General features: G+C 46.8%; 1 protein-coding gene across 1 annotated transcript in view; it reads left to right on the top strand.

Moving 5' to 3' along the window:
- The first annotated feature begins 10,143 nt into the window (after positions 1 to 10,143).
- Positions 10,144 to 18,567, top strand: part of LOC138815436 (pyrethroid hydrolase Ces2e-like) — an 11,284-nt gene continuing 2,860 nt past the window's right edge. The window contains exons 1-12 of the mRNA XM_070004850.1: positions 10,144 to 10,375; positions 12,417 to 12,621; positions 13,591 to 13,744; positions 14,358 to 14,491; positions 14,572 to 14,830; positions 15,225 to 15,323; positions 15,609 to 15,749; positions 15,890 to 15,970; positions 16,210 to 16,354; positions 16,861 to 16,998; positions 17,504 to 17,576; positions 18,017 to 18,567. The exon at positions 18,017 to 18,567 is cut by the window's right edge and continues 2,860 nt beyond it. Coding sequence (XP_069860951.1) covers positions 10,300 to 10,375; positions 12,417 to 12,621; positions 13,591 to 13,744; positions 14,358 to 14,491; positions 14,572 to 14,830; positions 15,225 to 15,323; positions 15,609 to 15,749; positions 15,890 to 15,970; positions 16,210 to 16,354; positions 16,861 to 16,998; positions 17,504 to 17,576; positions 18,017 to 18,200 — 1,689 coding nt within the window. The 5' untranslated portion in view covers positions 10,144 to 10,299 and the 3' untranslated portion in view covers positions 18,201 to 18,567. The remainder of the gene's footprint in view (positions 10,376 to 12,416; positions 12,622 to 13,590; positions 13,745 to 14,357; positions 14,492 to 14,571; positions 14,831 to 15,224; positions 15,324 to 15,608; positions 15,750 to 15,889; positions 15,971 to 16,209; positions 16,355 to 16,860; positions 16,999 to 17,503; positions 17,577 to 18,016) is intronic.

Raw genomic sequence — 18,567 nt, 5'->3', positions numbered from 1 at the left:
ATATCATGTGTTAGAATGTTTCTTTCATCCAAAGAACTTCCTTCACATTCTTTACAGTTAATTATTTCCTTTTACTCAGCTTTTTGCAAACACCCAAATGTGTTTGTTTTTTATTCAAGTACTGGGACTTGGACTCAGAATCTTGTCTTCTTATTTGGATTTTTACACTCAAGGCTGATGCTCTACCACTTGATACAACCCCCACTTTTAGCTTTCTGCTGGTTAATTGGACACAAGAGTCTCATGAACTTTTCTACCTGGACTGGTTTTGAACCTTGATCTTCAGCTCTCAGTCTCCTGAGTTGCCAGACATGAACCACTACTGCCTGGCTCAAAAGTTGCTATAGATATTGTATATAGTTTGGAAAAATTATATCCCAATGTGAGTTGTGTCACTACAACTAATGCTTTGAGAATCAAGTGGTACTTCCTTTCTTTTATTGAGGAGTGCTTTCTAGAATTCACACACCATTTTTTATCCACCCACAACTAGATGCACATCTGAGAGTGACACATTCTTTGCTCTTTTTAATGAAGTTGCTTAGGACACATTCAGACCTCACATTATGTGGACACATGCTCTCATATCTTTTGAATAAAAAACTGAAATTGTAATTACTGAGTCATATGATGAAAAGTATGCTTAACTTTTAAGGAAAATGTCAAACTGCCTTCCCAAATGATTATTCTATCCCCTCTAGCCATATATGAGGGTTGGAGTTACTCCATATCCTCAATACGTGGCCTTATGGATGTTAAGACTGAGTATATTAAACAGAAATGTCATATAATATCACTATAGATATTTCCTTGGACATTTAGATTCTACTTCCAACTTCCTCTTTGTCTTTGTCTCTTTCTGTATGTCTCGGTCTCTGTCTCTGTCTCTAACTCTCTCCCCCTGACTTCTTTCTGGTTTTCTTTGCTTGGGTGCTGTCCTTGTGCTCTTCAGCTCAAGGTGAGCGCTCTACAGCTTGAGCCGCAGCGCCACTTCCAGTTTTCTAGTGGTTTAATGGAGATAAGAGTCTCACAGACTTTCCTGCCAGGGCTGGCTTTGAACCACGATCCTCAGATCTCAGCCTCCTGAATAGCTAGGATTATAGGCGTGAGCCACCAGTGCCTGGCTCTTCTTTCTGGTTTTCTTTAGATCCCTAGATATATGTGACTTTCCATCAATCTCTTCGTAAATTCAAATGTTTCTAAGACTCCCACATTGCATATATTTACCATTACCCAGTTGTCATGGAGAGCAAGATCTCTGAATGCTTGTTCAGTAAGTGACAGATCATGAGAGCCTTCACCCCAGCAGTGGTTCACAGCGGCCTCAGAATTAAGGGCTGCTCTGTTGTCCAGTTACAATAAAGAAATTTATAATATGTACTTGAGACAAGCTAGGATCTCAGCCCCACAGCTTAGGTGCCAATAAGGTAAGGAGAATGAAGAGAGACCATCAGCCCAGAATGGGTCTGGGACCATGGCTTGGGCCAGAATTTATTAGATTGGTGATCTTTAGTGCACATCTTGTGGCTGCAATGGAGGTCCGAGACTCTGTAGCCAAGTCATGCAAGGACAGATGAGTCCTGGGAAGACTACCAAGAAGCAAAGCCCATGATGCCAGGCTGTAGGTTCATGGGGACCTTCAACCTTGCAGTGGTGTGCCACAGCCACAGTATTAAGAAGAAGCATTGTGATTTTCAGTTAAAATAAAGGAACTTGTTCCTGGACCCTGAATTTCAAGGACCTAGACTCTCATCCCCTCAGCCCAAGTTACAATTAGAATAGGAGAATGAAGATCAGAAAGAGCTATTGAGTCTGAGTAGAAATGTTCCAGACCAATGCCTTGATTTACCAATACTGCAGCCTCACTTTCTTCCCTTATCCAGCAACCGATTCAGCTGACCCCAGCCCAGCATCTTGAACTAACTTATACAGGAATTCAATCAAGAGAAACAGAGAAGCAACATCTTGAAAGGTCCAATTGAGAGTCTTATTACAAAGCTGACAACTGCAGCTGAACTCCTGTCTCAAAGACCTGCATCCCAGAATGTAGCTTGAACAAAGATTTTAAAGACAAAAACCACATGTTTGGTGTGGAGACCCAAGCCCAACAGAAGAAAACCAGATAGGGAATTATTCAGTGGCAAGCAAAGCTTTCCCCATAGGGGAGCTGTCAGGGTGAACAAATCAAACCAGCGAGGGAAATCATCAAGGGTCAGAATTCTCTGTAGCAAAGCTTTCGTGGGGCTAAAAGCATGACATCAGCAAATGACCTATCTCATCTCTATGCTTTTGAAACTGGGTGAAAGGTCCCCTCCACCCAGCAAGGTGCCAGGATAGCTATGAGGAGAAGGCATGTTACTTAGAACTAGTAACATTATTTCACTAACACCCTGCTTCATTCCCTCTCTTCTTCAGCTTACATAATACCTATATCTCACTATTTGTTACTTTCTTATCAACCCCACCAGAACACTTGGGTGGAGCCATGCCCCGGTAGCCTGTATCTAACTCTCAAGAGACTGAGATCTGAGGATTGCAGTTTGAAGCAAGACTGGGCAGAAAATTCTATTAGATGCTTATTTTCAGATAACCAGCAAAAGCTAGAGTGCAGCACTGGTATTGAGGTGGAAAAGCTAAGGCATAGCTTTCAGACCCTGAGTTCAAGCCCCAGTACCGGCACACATAGACACTGACACAGACACACACACAGACACACATACACAGAATCCACAGGCAGAAGCACAACATTAGTTATTTTCTTATCAGCCACTACTGGATTATACTAGCATTCCCATGAACCCACTCCAAAACCCAAGCATGCAAACAGGAGAGAATCTTTAAGCTTTGGCTAGAGGCGCGGCAATAAACACGTGCTGATGGTGATTTTCTATTCTCCAAACTTGTCTGAGTCTAACAAGAGCATCTGCTCAGGTCTGGGTAGAAGAGTCTGGGTCCGTATCCTGAGCCAGAGTTCATTAGATTGGAGACCTTGAATGTATATCAGACATTGTAGCTGGAATGGAGTTCAAAGAAACTTTTTTTTTTTTTTTGTGGGGTCTGAACTCTGGGCCTGGGCACTGTCCCTCAGCTCTTCAGCTCAAAGCTAGCACTCTACCATTTGAGCCACAGCACTACTTTGGGCTTTTTCTGCTTATGTGGTGCTGAGGAATTGAACCCAGGGCCTCATGCATACAAGGCAAGCACTCTACCACTGAGCCACCTTCCCAGTCCCAGTTCAGAAAAACTTTATCCAAGCTAGTCATGCTCTCCAGGAAAGCCTAAGAAGGAAAGCCTGTGGTGCCAGGCTGTAGGTTCTCAACAGTATTATGCACCAGATAGAAGAGTCAAAGCTGGTTTTCACTGGCACCATGTCCTCTGTGAAATCAGGCTGGGCTGCAGCTCCTGACCCCTGCTGTCTCACTACATCTTAGCAGGATTCTATGTATTTCATAACTCCTGATTACAGACCTGGCTCCCAGATTACCACAGGCCTAGAGAGCCCTGTCTCCTCACAGTGCTCCAACCAGTAAGTTTCTTTTAAATGTTTTTCAAATGAGTCAAAGACTGCCTTTGATCTCAGCCACCAGGGTAGCCGTATTTGAGGGTATGATGAATAGGGAAACAGATCCTTAAGAAATGCCAGAGTGACAAGTATTTTTGAATGGACCAGCCATTCCTAAATAGGAAGGGGTCCATGCAGATCCTCAGACCACAACTCTAAGAGACGAGGAACCTTGAGGGGGAATTGTTAATCTATGCCCAATGAGATCAATGGGGAATTTCAAAATGAGCACAGTCATAGATCCCTATCTCTGCTCAAGTGCTCACCATTGCCCCATGGAAGGTGGCAGGGACATTGTCCATCTGTGGGCTCCCAAGCCTGCTTCTTTGCAGACCAGCCCCGAATCTCTTCAGTACAACCTTCACCACAGTGACATTTCCCAGTATATCTCAAGGATTGCAGAAGCCACACAGCACCTCTGGAGGAGGGCAAAGGCAAAGTAGGAGAAGGGAAGGCCTCAGACCCAGAGTGCTGGCCACTGATTTCCTGTGACCACTGCCCTGTTAGTGCCACACTCTTGGCAGGATCAACCTTGCCCAGCCTATAAAAGTCTCCGCCTACTCCCTGTCAAGTCCAGACTCCTGGCTGGGCAAGGTCTAAGTGAATTGTGTCTGTTGGTGGGTTGCAGTGTGCTGCATAGAGACACAGAAACAGTCCTGTGAGCCAGCCATGCCACGCCACCAACTTCCTGCTTGGCTGACTTCAGTGGTCTGTGGATTCCTGCTTCTCCCACTCCAGATCTAGGGTGAGACTCCTGAAGAGGATGGGGGCGGGAGTCAGGGACCAGAGTGAGATCTGCCATACTGTGTAGAGCTGAGTTTGAGGTTGAAAAGGGGAGGGAAGAAGGGAAAGATGGAGATGACCAGATGATAGAGTGGGAAAATTGTGCTATTTAAGCCTCCACAAAATGCCCAGGGTGGTGATTATCTAGCTCAGAGAGGGTCATAGATACCTGAAGACTTAAAGAAGTGAGCCCAATATGAAAGAGTCAGAGGTGCACTGATATGTACTAGGCAGAATCAGGGATTCTGGACATTTCCCTCCTCTGTGTGTTGTTGCTACTGAATCTGTTAATGTAATTGTCATTCACATTATTCTCTGTTCCTTAGTGGGTCCCTTGTATCACCAGAGAAGCATCATGGCATGGTCCAATAGGCCCCAGCAAAGGTGTATGTCCTGGAAGAGATATACTTCCCCAGAAACACATCCTCAGGTTGAACAGAGATGCCCTGGGTTTCTTTCATCTGTGTATGAACCCTGGCCAAATGTTTGGCTTGGCTTCCAGGGCGAGGTATCTCCTGGGCTTGCCACAAACTCTCCAGGCCCTTATCAGGAGCTCATGCCACCAAAGAATTATATCCATAAATGTATGTGCAACCTTTGATCACCTCAGTCCACCACAAGTTGGGATGGGTCCTACCCTCTCTTATCTAATTTGCCCTAAGCAGTTCCCCTCACTTCACCCACGGTCTACTCCTACCACATCCCCTCCCTCACTTGCTCTTGATTAGGCTCTGGATAGTGGTTCTGAAATAGTGAGTCAAAGATAACAATTATTTACATGAGAAGGAGCTGGTTATTCAAATCTTGCTACCCAGAAGACCCAGGGTTTAAAATCTCCTAATTCAAGGGTCAGCTGCCTCATACCATTTCATGAGGGGCTTGAAGCAACATTCAGCTAGCTGGTCTCTCATAGGAACCTATGAGCAATGTTTATCCTTAAACACATCAATTATGTAACAATTATGAAGCATGAGTGGCTGGTGGCCACAGTGAGGTCCAGGGTCAGAGTTCCCATGTAGCCAAAACCTCTTGTGTAGATAACATGGAGGTCAGTGGTATGTCTTTGGACCTTGGAAAGATATTGGGAAATTGCTGCCTGTGGTATCTGTTTGTGGTTGCTATCTTGATTCAGCCATACCAGATGACATGGAACTTTATGATTCACAAATAGCTCCTGGAGAGTTCATAGGGACAATAGAGTTATATTTTTTTAAAAAATGAATTAAGTCCCATTTGTGAATATCTACAACTTGAAGGAGATACTGGGGAAAAGGGTTCCAGTAGACATGGAATTGGTCCTGATGACAAAATTACCAGAGATTGTAGGCCTGACTAGATGTCTCAAAACACCTGAAGGAGCATGAGTTTTGGGGCTACCAAATGGGAGCATACATGAAAGGATTCTGTCTTATGGTAGGACCCCCCCCCCAGGTATACAACATCCATTTAAAGAATTATCATGGTTGTACAAGCCAGGTTGATGAGGATCATAAGATGATTTCCAAAGACCTCCTCCCTCCTCTATACCCAACACAAGTGGGCCAGAATTTTCATGATCTGATCAGAATTGTGTGACTCTCTCCTTGCAGCCTATTTCTTTCAGAATTTTTGATACCTCCAGTGTGAGTTCCTTGAGAGTTGGAAATGTTCAGTCCAATCCCCAGAGTCCTGCTAGTGGCTTGTAAAACCTGTTGGGTTGATGGACATGATGCTTATTATCCAGTACCTAAGACCCATGCTGAGTTCCACAGTCACTGTGCCTACTCAAAGGGCCAGGTGCCCCTAGTTAAGGAAATGTCTCTGTTCTTCAAATTGGAGACATGGTGGAAGGATTACAATTCCCTTGCGTGTGGATTTTGATTTCAGCAATGTTTCACTACCCTATGTATAAGTGAGCTTCATTCATTCATACTACACTGGTGTGGTGGTAACAACCCTGGACAGGCTTTAATTGGCACAGAAAGAAGGTATAAATGTCAACTCTGGCAGCCAATGCTTCTAGAAAACTCTGTCGAGATTTCCAAGGCTTAGGGGGAGAGAAACCAATGTCCCCAACATAGCGAAAGCTTCCTGGAGGTCAGAGCTCCATTCTAGCTTGAGATGGAGAGTGTCACTCATCCCAAGCCTGTGGCCTGCACATTCTTTGGAAGAGACATGAGAGAATATTCTGTATAAATAGGACACTGGTGCAGCACAGGTTCACAGAGACTTCATTCTAACTTATTAGTTGTCTGGGGAGCTCATTTGTTATGTGTCTGAGTGGCAGGGGGTACAGGGTGGACAGGGCTTGATACCTTCATGACCATGTAATTTCAACTTAAACTGTCTCCCCACCACTCAGAACTTGAGACTTGCTGACACCATAAAGGAAATAAACAGAAAGACCTTGCCAGCTGTTATGCAGAACACAGTAGGACTCATGGTAAGGATCTGAACACCTGCACCAATGGATGGGGTACCCCAAGGTATCTGTTCACACAATAACCTCCAGGAATACACAATGGGATATCTGTGTGTTGGTGGTGGGGTTACTCCAGCACTTGGCTCTTTCTCCCCTTATATTATGTCCCATCCCAATTCCATCTCTGCACCCAGAGGCTGCCCCCTCCCTGCCACTGAACTGCCTGCCTAGCCTGCCTCTCTCTGATCCTCTTGGCACAGAACTTGCCTGCTGAGTGTACTGACTTGCTGATGGAAGAGTACATGGGGGACACAGAGGACCCCAGACCCTCCAAGCCCAGTTCCAAGACATGATGGAGGATTTCATGTTCGTGCACTGCAAGCAGCACATTTTCAGTGTGAGTACATCTGTAGCTGAAGCCTGCCTGAGCTGTCCACCTCCAGGTTCCCATATCCCTGTCTACTTCTGTGAGTTCCAACATCATAAGATCTTCTCCTCCAACCCCAGTCCTCCACATGTGAGGGATGACCATGTTGAGGAGGTTGCCTTTGTCTTTGGGTCTTCCTTGTATGGCAGCAGCCATGAGTATTCTTCATTTCCACAAGCTAGAATGGGCCACACTAGAATCCCAGTAGGAAAAGTCTTCTCATGGTCAACATAAGGAAACTGAAATTCAGAGAGAGGAAATGATCAAGTGTGCAAAATCTTACCACTGAAAAAGCTGCAGCTGTTTAAATTCCAAGTCTTTTCCCAAGCAGCCTGTGCTCATAACACCTGTCCCCATCTGCCATAAGGTGTCAGACATGAGTACAGAGTGCATGATTGGAAATTATAAATGTTCCTAAGCTACTCCAAGTAGAAATGTCCTCTAGGACAGGAGTATACACTGATGTATTATTCAGCCTAGAGGCTAGGATGAGTAAGAGAAGGTTAATCAATGGGAGTGGCTGATATTGGGTGGAGCAGAGAAAAAGGATTAGGCCTACTAGGTAGAACCAGACTACAGTTGAATGCAGGGTGGAGAACAGATTTAGGCACCCTGAAATTAGCCAAGATCTTGACCCTCGTTCTCCTCTGTGCAGCTGAACTTTCTGAGGAGGAGGAGCTACTGAGCAGGAGGATGATAAAGTACTGGGTCAACTTTGCTTGGAATGGGTGAGATAATACTCCTAACCCTGCCTCCCCAGAAAGGGTCCACCTAGTGATCCCCTTGTGGCATCCTCATGAACATACATGATCCTTAGTTAAGTGACAGCTCTCCTTCAAACCCCAGGACTCACTCACACACACAGAGGCTTCGTAGGTTCAAGTCACACTCTCTTGACCCAGAGATCTGAAGGGTGGACCACAATTTTGTGGCAACATCAGCGCTTACTGTGAGGTGGCTCTGAGCCATATGGAACAGATACTAGTAGAGGTCTTTGTTTCCCTATATTCTATATCCCTTGTTTCCCTCTACTCCTGGTCTTTTGGGCTGCCTGGCATGACCCTAATGAGGTGATTGGGTCCAGGCTCACAAGGACTCAGAATGACCCTTATCCCCCTTTCTCCTGGGGTGTGTCCACAGGAACCCTAACAGGTTACATGGGGACCTTCAGTATTGTAGTGGTGCTCCACAGCCATGGTATTAAGAAGAAGCATCATAATTTTCAGTTAAACTAAAGGTATTTGTTATTGGATCCTGAACTTCAAGGACTTAAATGCTCAGTTTCTCAGCCCAGGTGATGATTACGTTAGGAGAATGAAGGTCAGAGAGTTCTTAACTCGGAGTAGCCAAATATATTCATCCTGAGGTTCCAGACCAGAGCCTGGATTTATCAACACTCCAGCCTCACCTTCTCCCCTTATCTGGCTGCAACCCAATTGGCTGGGGCCAGACCAGGACCTTGAACTAAAATCTCTACTTCATTCCCTCCCTTCTTCATCTGTGTCCCAGTTTGCATAATATCTATTTCTCACTATTAGTTACTTTATTATCAACCTCCACCACAATGCATGGGTTGAGCCACGCACTGGTGGCCTCTACCTAACACTCAGGAGACAGAGCTCTTAGATTGCAGTTTGAAACCAACCTGGGCAGGAAAGTCCATGAGATTCTTATCTCCTGTTAAGCAGCATAAATTGGCAATGGAGCTGCAGCTCCAGTGGAGTGCAACATCAGCTTTGAGTGAAAAAGCTAATGGATAGCTCTCAGGACCTGAGTTCAGGCCCTAGTACCAGCACACATGTGTGCACACATGCACACATGCACATGCGCGCGCGCGCGCGCACACACACACACACACACACAGAATGCAGGGGCAGGAGCACCACATTAGTTCCTTTCTTATTAGTCCCTACCAGATTACAGTAGGATTCCCACAAACCCACTACAAAAACCTTAGCCTATAAGCTGGAATAAATCATTAAGCTTTGGCTGACGGCTCTGCAATATGCCTGTGCTGATGGCGATCTGTCACTTGGTCTATTATCCAAGCTGTGTGGGAGTCTACCAAGAGCATCTGCCCAGGTCTGGGTAGAAGGGTCTGGGACCATGTCCTGGGCCTCAGTTCCTGAGACTGGAGATCTGGAGACCTTGTGGCTGGAATGGAGGTCAGAGAAATCTTTAGCAAGTCATGCCAGGGGAAATGAGCCCTCTGGGAATGACACCAAGAAGGAAAGCCTGTGGTGCCAGGCTGTAGGTTCTCAACAGGATTGTGCACCAGATAGAAGAATCAAAGCTGGTTCTCACAGGCAGTAAAGACCGTGTGAGGCTGAGCCTGGAACCACATCCTCTGGGAAGTCAGGCTTTGCTGCAGCTCTTGACTCCTCATGTCTCACTGCATCCTAGCAGGATCGACGTGTTTCACACACTCTGGATTACAGACCTGGTTCCCAGATTACCCTAGGCCCAGAGAGCCCTGCCTCCTCACAGTGCTGCCATAAATTCACCTTAAATGTATTTCAAGTGGATAAATGACTGCCCTTGATTTCAGCCACCAGGGTAGCCACAGATGGGGTGGGCGGGGGAGGAAGGGTGAATATGGGAATGAGTCCTTAAGAAATGTCAGAGGGACAAGTATGCTTGAAATGGACCAGCAATTCCTAAGGGATGAGGAACCTCGAGGGGGAATGGTAATCTATGAGCAATGAGATCAATGGAGAACTTCAAAATGAGCACAGTCATAGCTCCCTGTCTGCTCAAGTGCTCACCTTTACCCCAGGGTTGGGGGGCGGGGATCTGCTTTTCAGCCGTCCAGCCCTGAATTTCTCCAGTACAACCTTCACCCTGGTGAAAGTTCCCAGTATCTCAAGGGCTGCAAAAGTCACACAGTACCTCTGGAGAAGGGCAAAGGGAAAGTAGGAGGAGGAAAGGGCTCACAACCAGATTTCTGGGCCCTGACTTCCTGTGATCACTGCCCCATCAGTACCACTCTCTTGCAGGCACAACCTTGCCCAACCTCTCCTATGTCCCGCCTCCTCCAAACCTGGCTGGGCAAAGTCTAGATGAATTGTCTGTTGGTGAGTTGCAGTGTGCTGCATAGAGACACAGAAACTGTCCTGTGAGCCAGCCATGCCACTTCACCAACTTCCTGCTTGGCTGACTTCAGTGGTCTATGGATTCCTTCTTCTTCCACACTGGATTCAGGGTAAGACACTGCCAGGGGACGGGTCAGGGTGGAGGGAAACGGGGACTAGCTTGAGATCTGCCACATTATGTAGAACAGAGTTTGAAGTTAAAGAAGGGAGGGAGAAAGGAGTAGGTGGACATGACAGATGACAATGTGGGAAAATTGTGTTATTTAAACCTCCATAAAATGCCAGGATGGTGATCATATAGCTCAGAGAGGGTTATAGATGCCTGAGGAAACACAGGAGTGAGCCCAATCTGAAAGAGTCAGAGGTGCACTGACATGTGCCAGGCAGCGTCAGGGATTCTGGACATTTTCCTCCTCTGTGAGCAGGTGCAGCTGGAGCTGTAACTGCTACTGAATCTGATCATGTAATTGTTGTTCACACTATCCTCTGTCTCTGTGTGGGTCCCCTTCATTGCCAGAGAAGCATCTTGGTAGGTCCAATATTCCCCAGCAAAGGTTTCTGGTCCTGGAGGAGATATACTTCCCCAGAAAAACATCAGTAAGTTGAACCGAGGTGGACCTGGGTTTCTTTCACCTATGTATGAACTCTGGGCAAAGGCTTGGCTTAGTTTCTAGGACTCAGAGGGTATGTCCTGTGCCTGCCACAAACTCTCGGGCCTCATATCAGGAGCTCATGCTACTTAGAGAATTACATCAGAAATATATGTGCAACCTTTGATCCTCTCAATCCACAGCAAGCTGGGATAGGCTCTGATGAACTCCCCTACCCTCTCTTATTTAATCTGCCCTAAGGAGTTCCCCCTCACCTCACCCATGGCCCACTCCTACTGGATCTCCTCCCTTTCCTGCTTGATCAGGATCTGGGTATGGATTCTGAAATAGTGAATTGAACATAACAATTGTTTATATGAGAAGGAGCTGGTTATGCAAATCTTGCTACCCAGAAGACCCAGGTTTAAATTCTCCTAATTCAAGGGTTACTTTTTCCACTGTAGGACTCAGCTTTCTCATATCATTTCATGAGAGGCTTGAAGCAACATTCAGCTAGCTGGTCTCTAATAGGAACCTATGAACAATGTTTATCCTTAAACACATCAATTATATAACTACTATGAAACATGAGTGGCTGGTGGCCACAGTGAGGCCCAGGGTCAGAGTTCCCATGTAGCCAAAATCTCTTGACAGACAACATGGAGGTCAGTGGTATGTCTTTAGATTTTGGAAAATATTGGGAAACTGCTGTCTGTGGTTTCTATCTTGGCTCCAGCCATACCAGGTGACATGAAACTTTGTGATTCAAAAATAGTTCCTGGAGAGTTCTTAGGGACAGGAGAGTTACTTTTCTTATTGGAGGGTGATCCTGGGGGATTCAGCAGAGAGTGAATTGGTCCTGATGACAAAATTGCCAGAGATTGTGGGCCTGACTTGTTGTCTCAAAACATCTTAAGGAACATGAGTTTTGAGGCTACCAAATGTGAGCTCACATGAAGGATTCTGTCTTACATTCGTTAAAAAAAAAACAACAACCCACAAAGTATGCGGCATACATTTAAAGAAATATCATGATTGTACAAGTCAGATTGATGCAGATGATATCCAATGGCCTCCTCCATTCTTGATCCCCAACACAAGCCGGCCAGGGTTTTCACGATCTGATCAGAGCTGTGTGACTCTCTCCTTGCAGCCCTATTTCATCCTGGCATTTCTGATACCTCCATTGTGAGGAATCTGAGGGTTGGAAATGTTCAGTCCAATCCCCAGTGTTGCTAGTGCCTTGTAAAACCTGTTAGGTTGCTGGAAATGATGCTTATTCTGCCAAAAACTAAGCTCGAAGCTCCTAGTGCTTAATGATGGTATAACGTTCCAAAGAACCTCAGGGAGCCTGCCTGGTAGGAAGGTCTGGGTCAGGTCAGTGAAAACAATGGTGTTGGAGCACAGTCATGCAGGCAGAATGTATGTGAAGCCATTGAACCTGCAGGTCAGAGGACCTTGCCAGGCTGAGCTGTGGGTGGCATAGAGCCAACAGGAGCCACAATGTAAGTGGCAGCTGATGGGGCACACCCAACTCTCATGTGCATCTCTTCACCCACAGGCCAGGAGCCAGTCATCCCCAACAGGACCACGCAATATGGGCAGGTGCGGGGCAGCCTCATCCATTTGAAGGGGAGCGATGTGGCAGTGCACACCTTCCTGGGCATTCCCTTTGCCAAGCCACCTGTAGGACCACTGCGGTTTGCCCCTCCGGAGCCTCCTGAACCATGGAGTGGTGTGAGGGATGCCACCTCCTACCCAGCCATGTAAGCTCTTCCGGGGTGAGAATCTCTGTAGTGGAATGGTTACCCTGGACCACACTGAGTATTTCTCCTATGTATACCCCCAGTCCATTTCAATCTGAACTGGAGAATTTCCCATGTTGATTTTTCCAATGAATTTGCTGAGATTCAGTAGGTGGAACAGCTTTGCCAGGCTCATAGCTCTAGCTTTGCACATGAACAGTGTTAGCACCAGGTGCCAAAGCACAGAGATATATTTGTGCCATGACTTGGATCATGCCAATTGTTCTCTGCCACCAGGGGAAGCATCCCTGGGAAAGGTTCAGTATGGACCTGACAGAGCTTATGGTACACCTTGTCTATATGGACCTGACAGAGCTCCTGGTCCAGCAGCAGCTGCTACAGATCGCTGAGGAGGGCAGCAGTGGGGGCTCCTTGGAGAAGCCAAGCTCCACAGTCACTGTGCCTACCCAAAGGGCCAGGTGCCCCTGGTTAAGGAAATGTCTCTGTTCTTCAAATTGGAGACATGGTGGAAGGATTACAATTCCCTTGTGTGTGGATTTTGATTTCAGCAATGTTTCACTACCCTATGTATAAGTGAGCTTCATTCATTCATACTACACTGGTGTGGTGGTAACAACCCTGGACAGGCTTTAATTGGCACAGAGAAAAGGTATGTCAACTCTGGCAGCCAATGCTTCCAGAAAACTCTATGTGTCGAGATTTCCAAGGCTTAGTGGGAGAGAAACCTAATGCCTTCAACGTGGTGAAGGCTTCTTGAAGGTCAGAGCTCCATTCTAGCTTGAGATAGAGAGTGTCATCCACCCAAGCCTGTGGCCAGCACATTCTTTGGAAAAGATATGAGAAAATATTCAGTATAAACAGGACACCAAAGTATCAAATGTTCACAGTGGCTGGGAACAAATTGAGCTTCAGGTTCAGATTTTTCACTATAAGACAAACACTGGAATAATTGTCTTCTATTGCAACCAGGTGTCTGCAAAATTTGGATATGATGAATATAGGGGAAATGTCGAACCTAACTACACTTCCCAGCCTAACTACACTTCCCATCTCCATGTCTGAAGACTGCCTTTATCTCAACATCTATTCTCCTGCCAGTGCCCAGGAGGGCTCTAACCTGCCTGTGAGTGTTGGATTTTCTGGGAGAACATTTCTTCTGTAAGACTCTTAGTAGTGGAAAGAACAGCCTAGGTTCTGAGGCAGTGTGGAACTTAATGAAAAGTTTCATTACCAAGTTCCAAACACCACTTGTCAGGAAGGGTGAATCACCAATGGTAGAGGATTCAGAGTTCTAACTGCTCCCAGTTGTTAGAGGCCTTGGTTCTTTAATCAAACAAGAACTCACTACCAACATGAGCCCAGAAGACTCAGTGAGGAGCCCAATTGTGGAACTTTGAGATCACTCAAGTTGTGGGTTATCTATTGTGCCAATGATAGTATGTGATCCTTTGACTCATATTAAAGTGAGACAATCAGGAAAATGCCCCTTTTCTTTCCATGTTAGATAGACAAGAGCGTAAGGTCACTGGTACTCCAGGCTTGAAGCCACTAATTCAGCCTTGGATTCCTGCATTTGTCCTCAAGTGGCCCTCCTCCAGGGCCAAGTTCAGAAGGTCTTGAGGGAGTTTTTTCTATGTTGGCAACTATACACAGCCAAAGCCATGAGCAGTGTAATGGACACAGAGGTAGGATAGGGGCTGAATGAGAATCAACAACAGCTGTCTTGACTTTTCCAGGTCATGGTATGGATCCATGGTGGTGCACTGGTTGTAGGTTTGGCTTCTGTGTATGATGGATCCATGCTGGCAGCCATTGAGAATGTGGTGGTGGTCACCATCCAGTACCGCCTGGGAGTCCCGGGCTTCTTCAGGTGAGTGTGGGATTGAGTTGGGCAATGAGGGCCAAGCAGAGCCAGGACATCCCTGTGACCCTTGTCTCTGTCACTTTCAGCACTGGAGACCAGCATGCCACTGGCAACTGGGGCTACCTGGACCAGGTGGCCGCCCTACGCTGGGTCCAACAGAATATCGCCCACTTTGGAGGCAACCCCAACCGTGTCACCATTTTTGGCGAGTCTGCAGGTGGCACAAGTGTGTCCTCACATGTCGTGTCCCCCATGTCCCAAGGACTCTTCCATGGTGCCATCATGGAGAGTGGGGTGGCTCTGCTGCCAGACCTCATCTCCAGCTCCTCTGAAGCAGTCCGCTCAGTGAGTGCCCTCAGCTGCCCTGGTCCAGACTCCCTATACTATCCTTATCCAAAGAGGCTTTAATTTTGTCTTGTTGGGTACAAAATTGACCATGAAGGTAACTTTGGAACGTCTTGATAATTGCTGAGGAGTCAGGGTAGAATCCATACTTCTCAGCCTCACTGAGTTAATGCTAAACCCAGAGTCTCCTATGTGGATATAACCATGTAAGCAGCAAAGATGTCCCCTCCAGGCAAAGTCCCTGAGCATGATGAATGTGGGAACAATTTCACACCTACAGAAATACACACAGTAAACACTAAATGATCTGGAGTAACTTGCATCAATCTGGGTCTGGGAAAACCTCTCTTGCTACTTCAAAGGGTGAGGCAGCCTCTGTCTGTTTGCTTTCCAGATCGTGGCCAACCTGTCTGCCTGTGAGCAGATGGACTCAGAGGCTCTGGTGCGCTGTCTGCGGGCCAAGAGTGAAGAGGAAATGCTGGCTATTACCAAGGTCAGGCTTAATGGTGTGGGTGTGGACCAGCCCACTTCTCCATGAAGAGGGAAAAGGACATACGATGTGTATCATCCAGTCCTAATACTCTGAACCAAACACTCTGTTCTTGTACCTCTGGATAGGAAATGAAGGCTAAGGGAGGCTAACCTAAGTGTTGCATCTTTTGGTATATGTATGGGAGAGAATGCAGGGAAGAATTGGCATAGGGTGGAAGTAACATAGGGATATAAGAAAAATATGTGTTATGTGATCTCAAATCCCTGGTCATGGATGCCTCCTCAGACCTTCAAGATCATCCCTGCAGTGGTGGATGGGGTCTTCCTACCCAAGCACCCAACGGAACTGCTGGCCTCTGCTGATTTCCACCCAGTCCCTAGCATCATTGGTGTCAACACTGATGAGTATGGTTGGATCCTCCCCATGGTGAGACTTCATTCTAACTCATTAGTTGTCTGGGGAGCTCATCTGTTATGTGTCTGAGTGGCAGGGTGTATCGGGTGGGACAAGGCTTGATACCTTCATGACCACGTAATTCCAACTTAAACTGTCTCCTCACCACTCAGATCTTTGGACTTGCTGACACCATAAAGGAAATAAACAGAAAGACCTTGCCAGCTATAATGCAGAACACAGTAGGACTCATGGTAAGGATCTGAACACCTGCACCAGTGGATGGGGCACCCTAAGGTATTTGTTCACACAGTAACCTCCAGGAATATACAATGGGATATCTGTGTGTTGGTGCTGGGGTTACTCCAGCACTTGACTCTTTCCCTCCTATGTTAATGACTCAGTTAGGTGCCATCTCTGCACCCAGAGGCTGCCTCCTCCCTGCCATTGCACTTCCTGCCTAGCTTGCCTCTCTCTGATCCTCTTGGTACAGAACTTGCCTGCTAAGTGTGCTGACTTGCTGATGGAAGAGTACATGGGGGACACCGAGGACCCCCAGACCCTCCAAGCCCAGTTCCAAGACATGATGGGGGACTTCATGTTCGTGATGCCTGCACTGCAAGTAGCACATTTTCAGCGTGAGTACATCTGTAGCTGAAGCCTGCCTGAGCAGCGGGCAGCTCAGAGCTGTGCATCCTGGGTGACCTCTGTGATGTGCAATCTCCACCCTTGTCTCTCTCAAGGCGGTGGTAGGCACTTGATGCCACACAGGTCAATAAATTCTCAAGGCTACTGTAAGACACAGGCATCACTGGCACTTTAAAGAAGTGGAAACTTAGATAATGATTAAGTCAAGAACACACAGAAAATCAAAGCCATGATTTAACCAAAGGTTTTTCCCACTGGGGTCTCATGGAAGAGGAAAGTAACATGCAGTTCTTGACCTCAAAGCTCATCCCAAAGTCAGAGAATGGAGCATTTTAATGTGATGACCATCTTTGGTCTTTGAAAGGCCTCTTCCTGAGGCTTCTCACTTCACAGTCCAGATTCCAGCTATGTTCAGTCTAGGCATCTTATCACTAAAGACGAGGAAAGACAACTCCAAATGAGGGGTCACCATGTCATAATTTGTCTCCACTTCCAGGTTCCCATAGCCCTGTCTACTTCTATGAGTTCCAACATCCTTACAGCTTCATCAAGGACCTTAAGCTCCAGAATATAAGGGCCGACCATGGTGCTGAGGTTGTCTTTGTCTTCGGGTCCTCTTTTGGTGGCAGCAGCCGTGAGTCTTCTTCATTTCCATAAGCTAGAATGGGCCACACTAGGGTCCCTGTAGGTGAATTTCCTCGTGGTCTACATAAGGAAACTGAAGCTTAGATAGAAGACAAGATCAAGTGTGCAGAATCTTACCACTCAAAAAGCTGCAACTGTTTACATTCCAAGTTTTTTCCCAAGCAGCCTGTGCTCATAACACCCGTCCCCACCAGCAATAAGGTATCAGTCATGGGTACAGAATGCATGCTTGGATGTTATAAATGTTCCTAAGTTATTCCAGGGACTGAGGGTAGAAATGGCCTCTATTCCAGGAATACACACTGGTGTATTCAACTAGAGACAAAGAAGAAGAATGGAGGGTTATGGAATGGGCATCTCTGATACTGGGTGGAGTAGAATGAAAGGATTAGGGCTGTTATGGAGGATCAGACTACGATTGAATGGAGGGTGGAGAGCAGCAGTAGGCACCCTGAAATTAGCCATGATCTTGACACTTGTTCTCCTTTGTGCAGCTGACTTTTCTGAGGAGGAGCAGCTACTAAGTAGGAAGATGATGAAGTACTGGGCCAACTTTGCTCGGAATGGGTGAGATAATACACCTAACCCTGCCTCCCATGAGTGAGTGGAGTCTACCTAGTGATCCCTTTGTAATGTACTCATGAATGCTCATGACCTTAGTTACTTGGCATTTCCCCCCTCAAACCCCAAGAGTCACTCACACACAGAGAATGAATGGTAAGTTCAAGTCACACGCTCTTGATCCAGAAACCTGAAAGGTAGAGCACAGTTTTGTGGAAATATCAGCGCTCATCTCTGTGAGGTGGCTCTGAGCCATATAGAACAGACACTTGTGGGAGGGCCTTGTTTTCCTTATCAGAAAAGTTTCCCTCATTCCCTCATTCCCTCATACCCCCACTCCTGACCTTTGGGCTGCCTGCCCAAATTACCTAATGAGGTGGTTGGGTCCAGGCTCACAAGGACTTAGAATGACCCTCACCCCTCCTCCTTGTGGGGTGTGTCCACAGGAACCCCAACAGTGAGGACCTGATACATTGGCCCCTGTTTGACCAGAATGAGCAGTACCTACAGCTGGACATCCATCCTGCCGTGGGACAGGCCCTGAAGGCCTCCAGGCTGAAGTTCTGGACCAAGACCCTGCCCCAGAAAATTCAGGAGCTCAAGGGGGCTGAGAAGCATGTAGAGCTGTAGTGGTCCATGTCAGGATGAGTGGGCTTGAGTGCAGGTAGGATCAGCAGGAGGTGCCCATACATTTACCATGAAATAGGAATTGACTCAATCATTCATTCACTTGGCCATTCATCCCCCTGTATCCTGTCAGCCAGCCAACCAGCTGATACTTATGAACAACTGCCTGCATGATGTTCATGACCCACTTGCCTGAGCACACTCTGGTTAGACACACTCAATAAATTCCCCCTGGCAATGAAGCTGAATGAGCGCCAAGTGCTTACAGTCCTCCAAACCCCATGGGCCTGGGCTACTTTCTTTCTCGCTCATCTCATCTCCCCAGCCTCTGTCTGCTCCAAGTCCCCAGCCTCTCTTCAAAGGAAGAAGA

Source organism: Dipodomys merriami, unplaced genomic scaffold (genome assembly GCF_024711535.1).
Source record: "Dipodomys merriami isolate MVZ:Mamm:240054 unplaced genomic scaffold, mDipMer1.0.p SCAF_64, whole genome shotgun sequence".
Taxonomy (NCBI): Eukaryota; Metazoa; Chordata; class Mammalia; order Rodentia; family Heteromyidae; genus Dipodomys; species Dipodomys merriami.
Note: the sequence above shows the minus strand (reverse complement) of the source record. Positions and strands in the feature narration are given on the sequence as shown.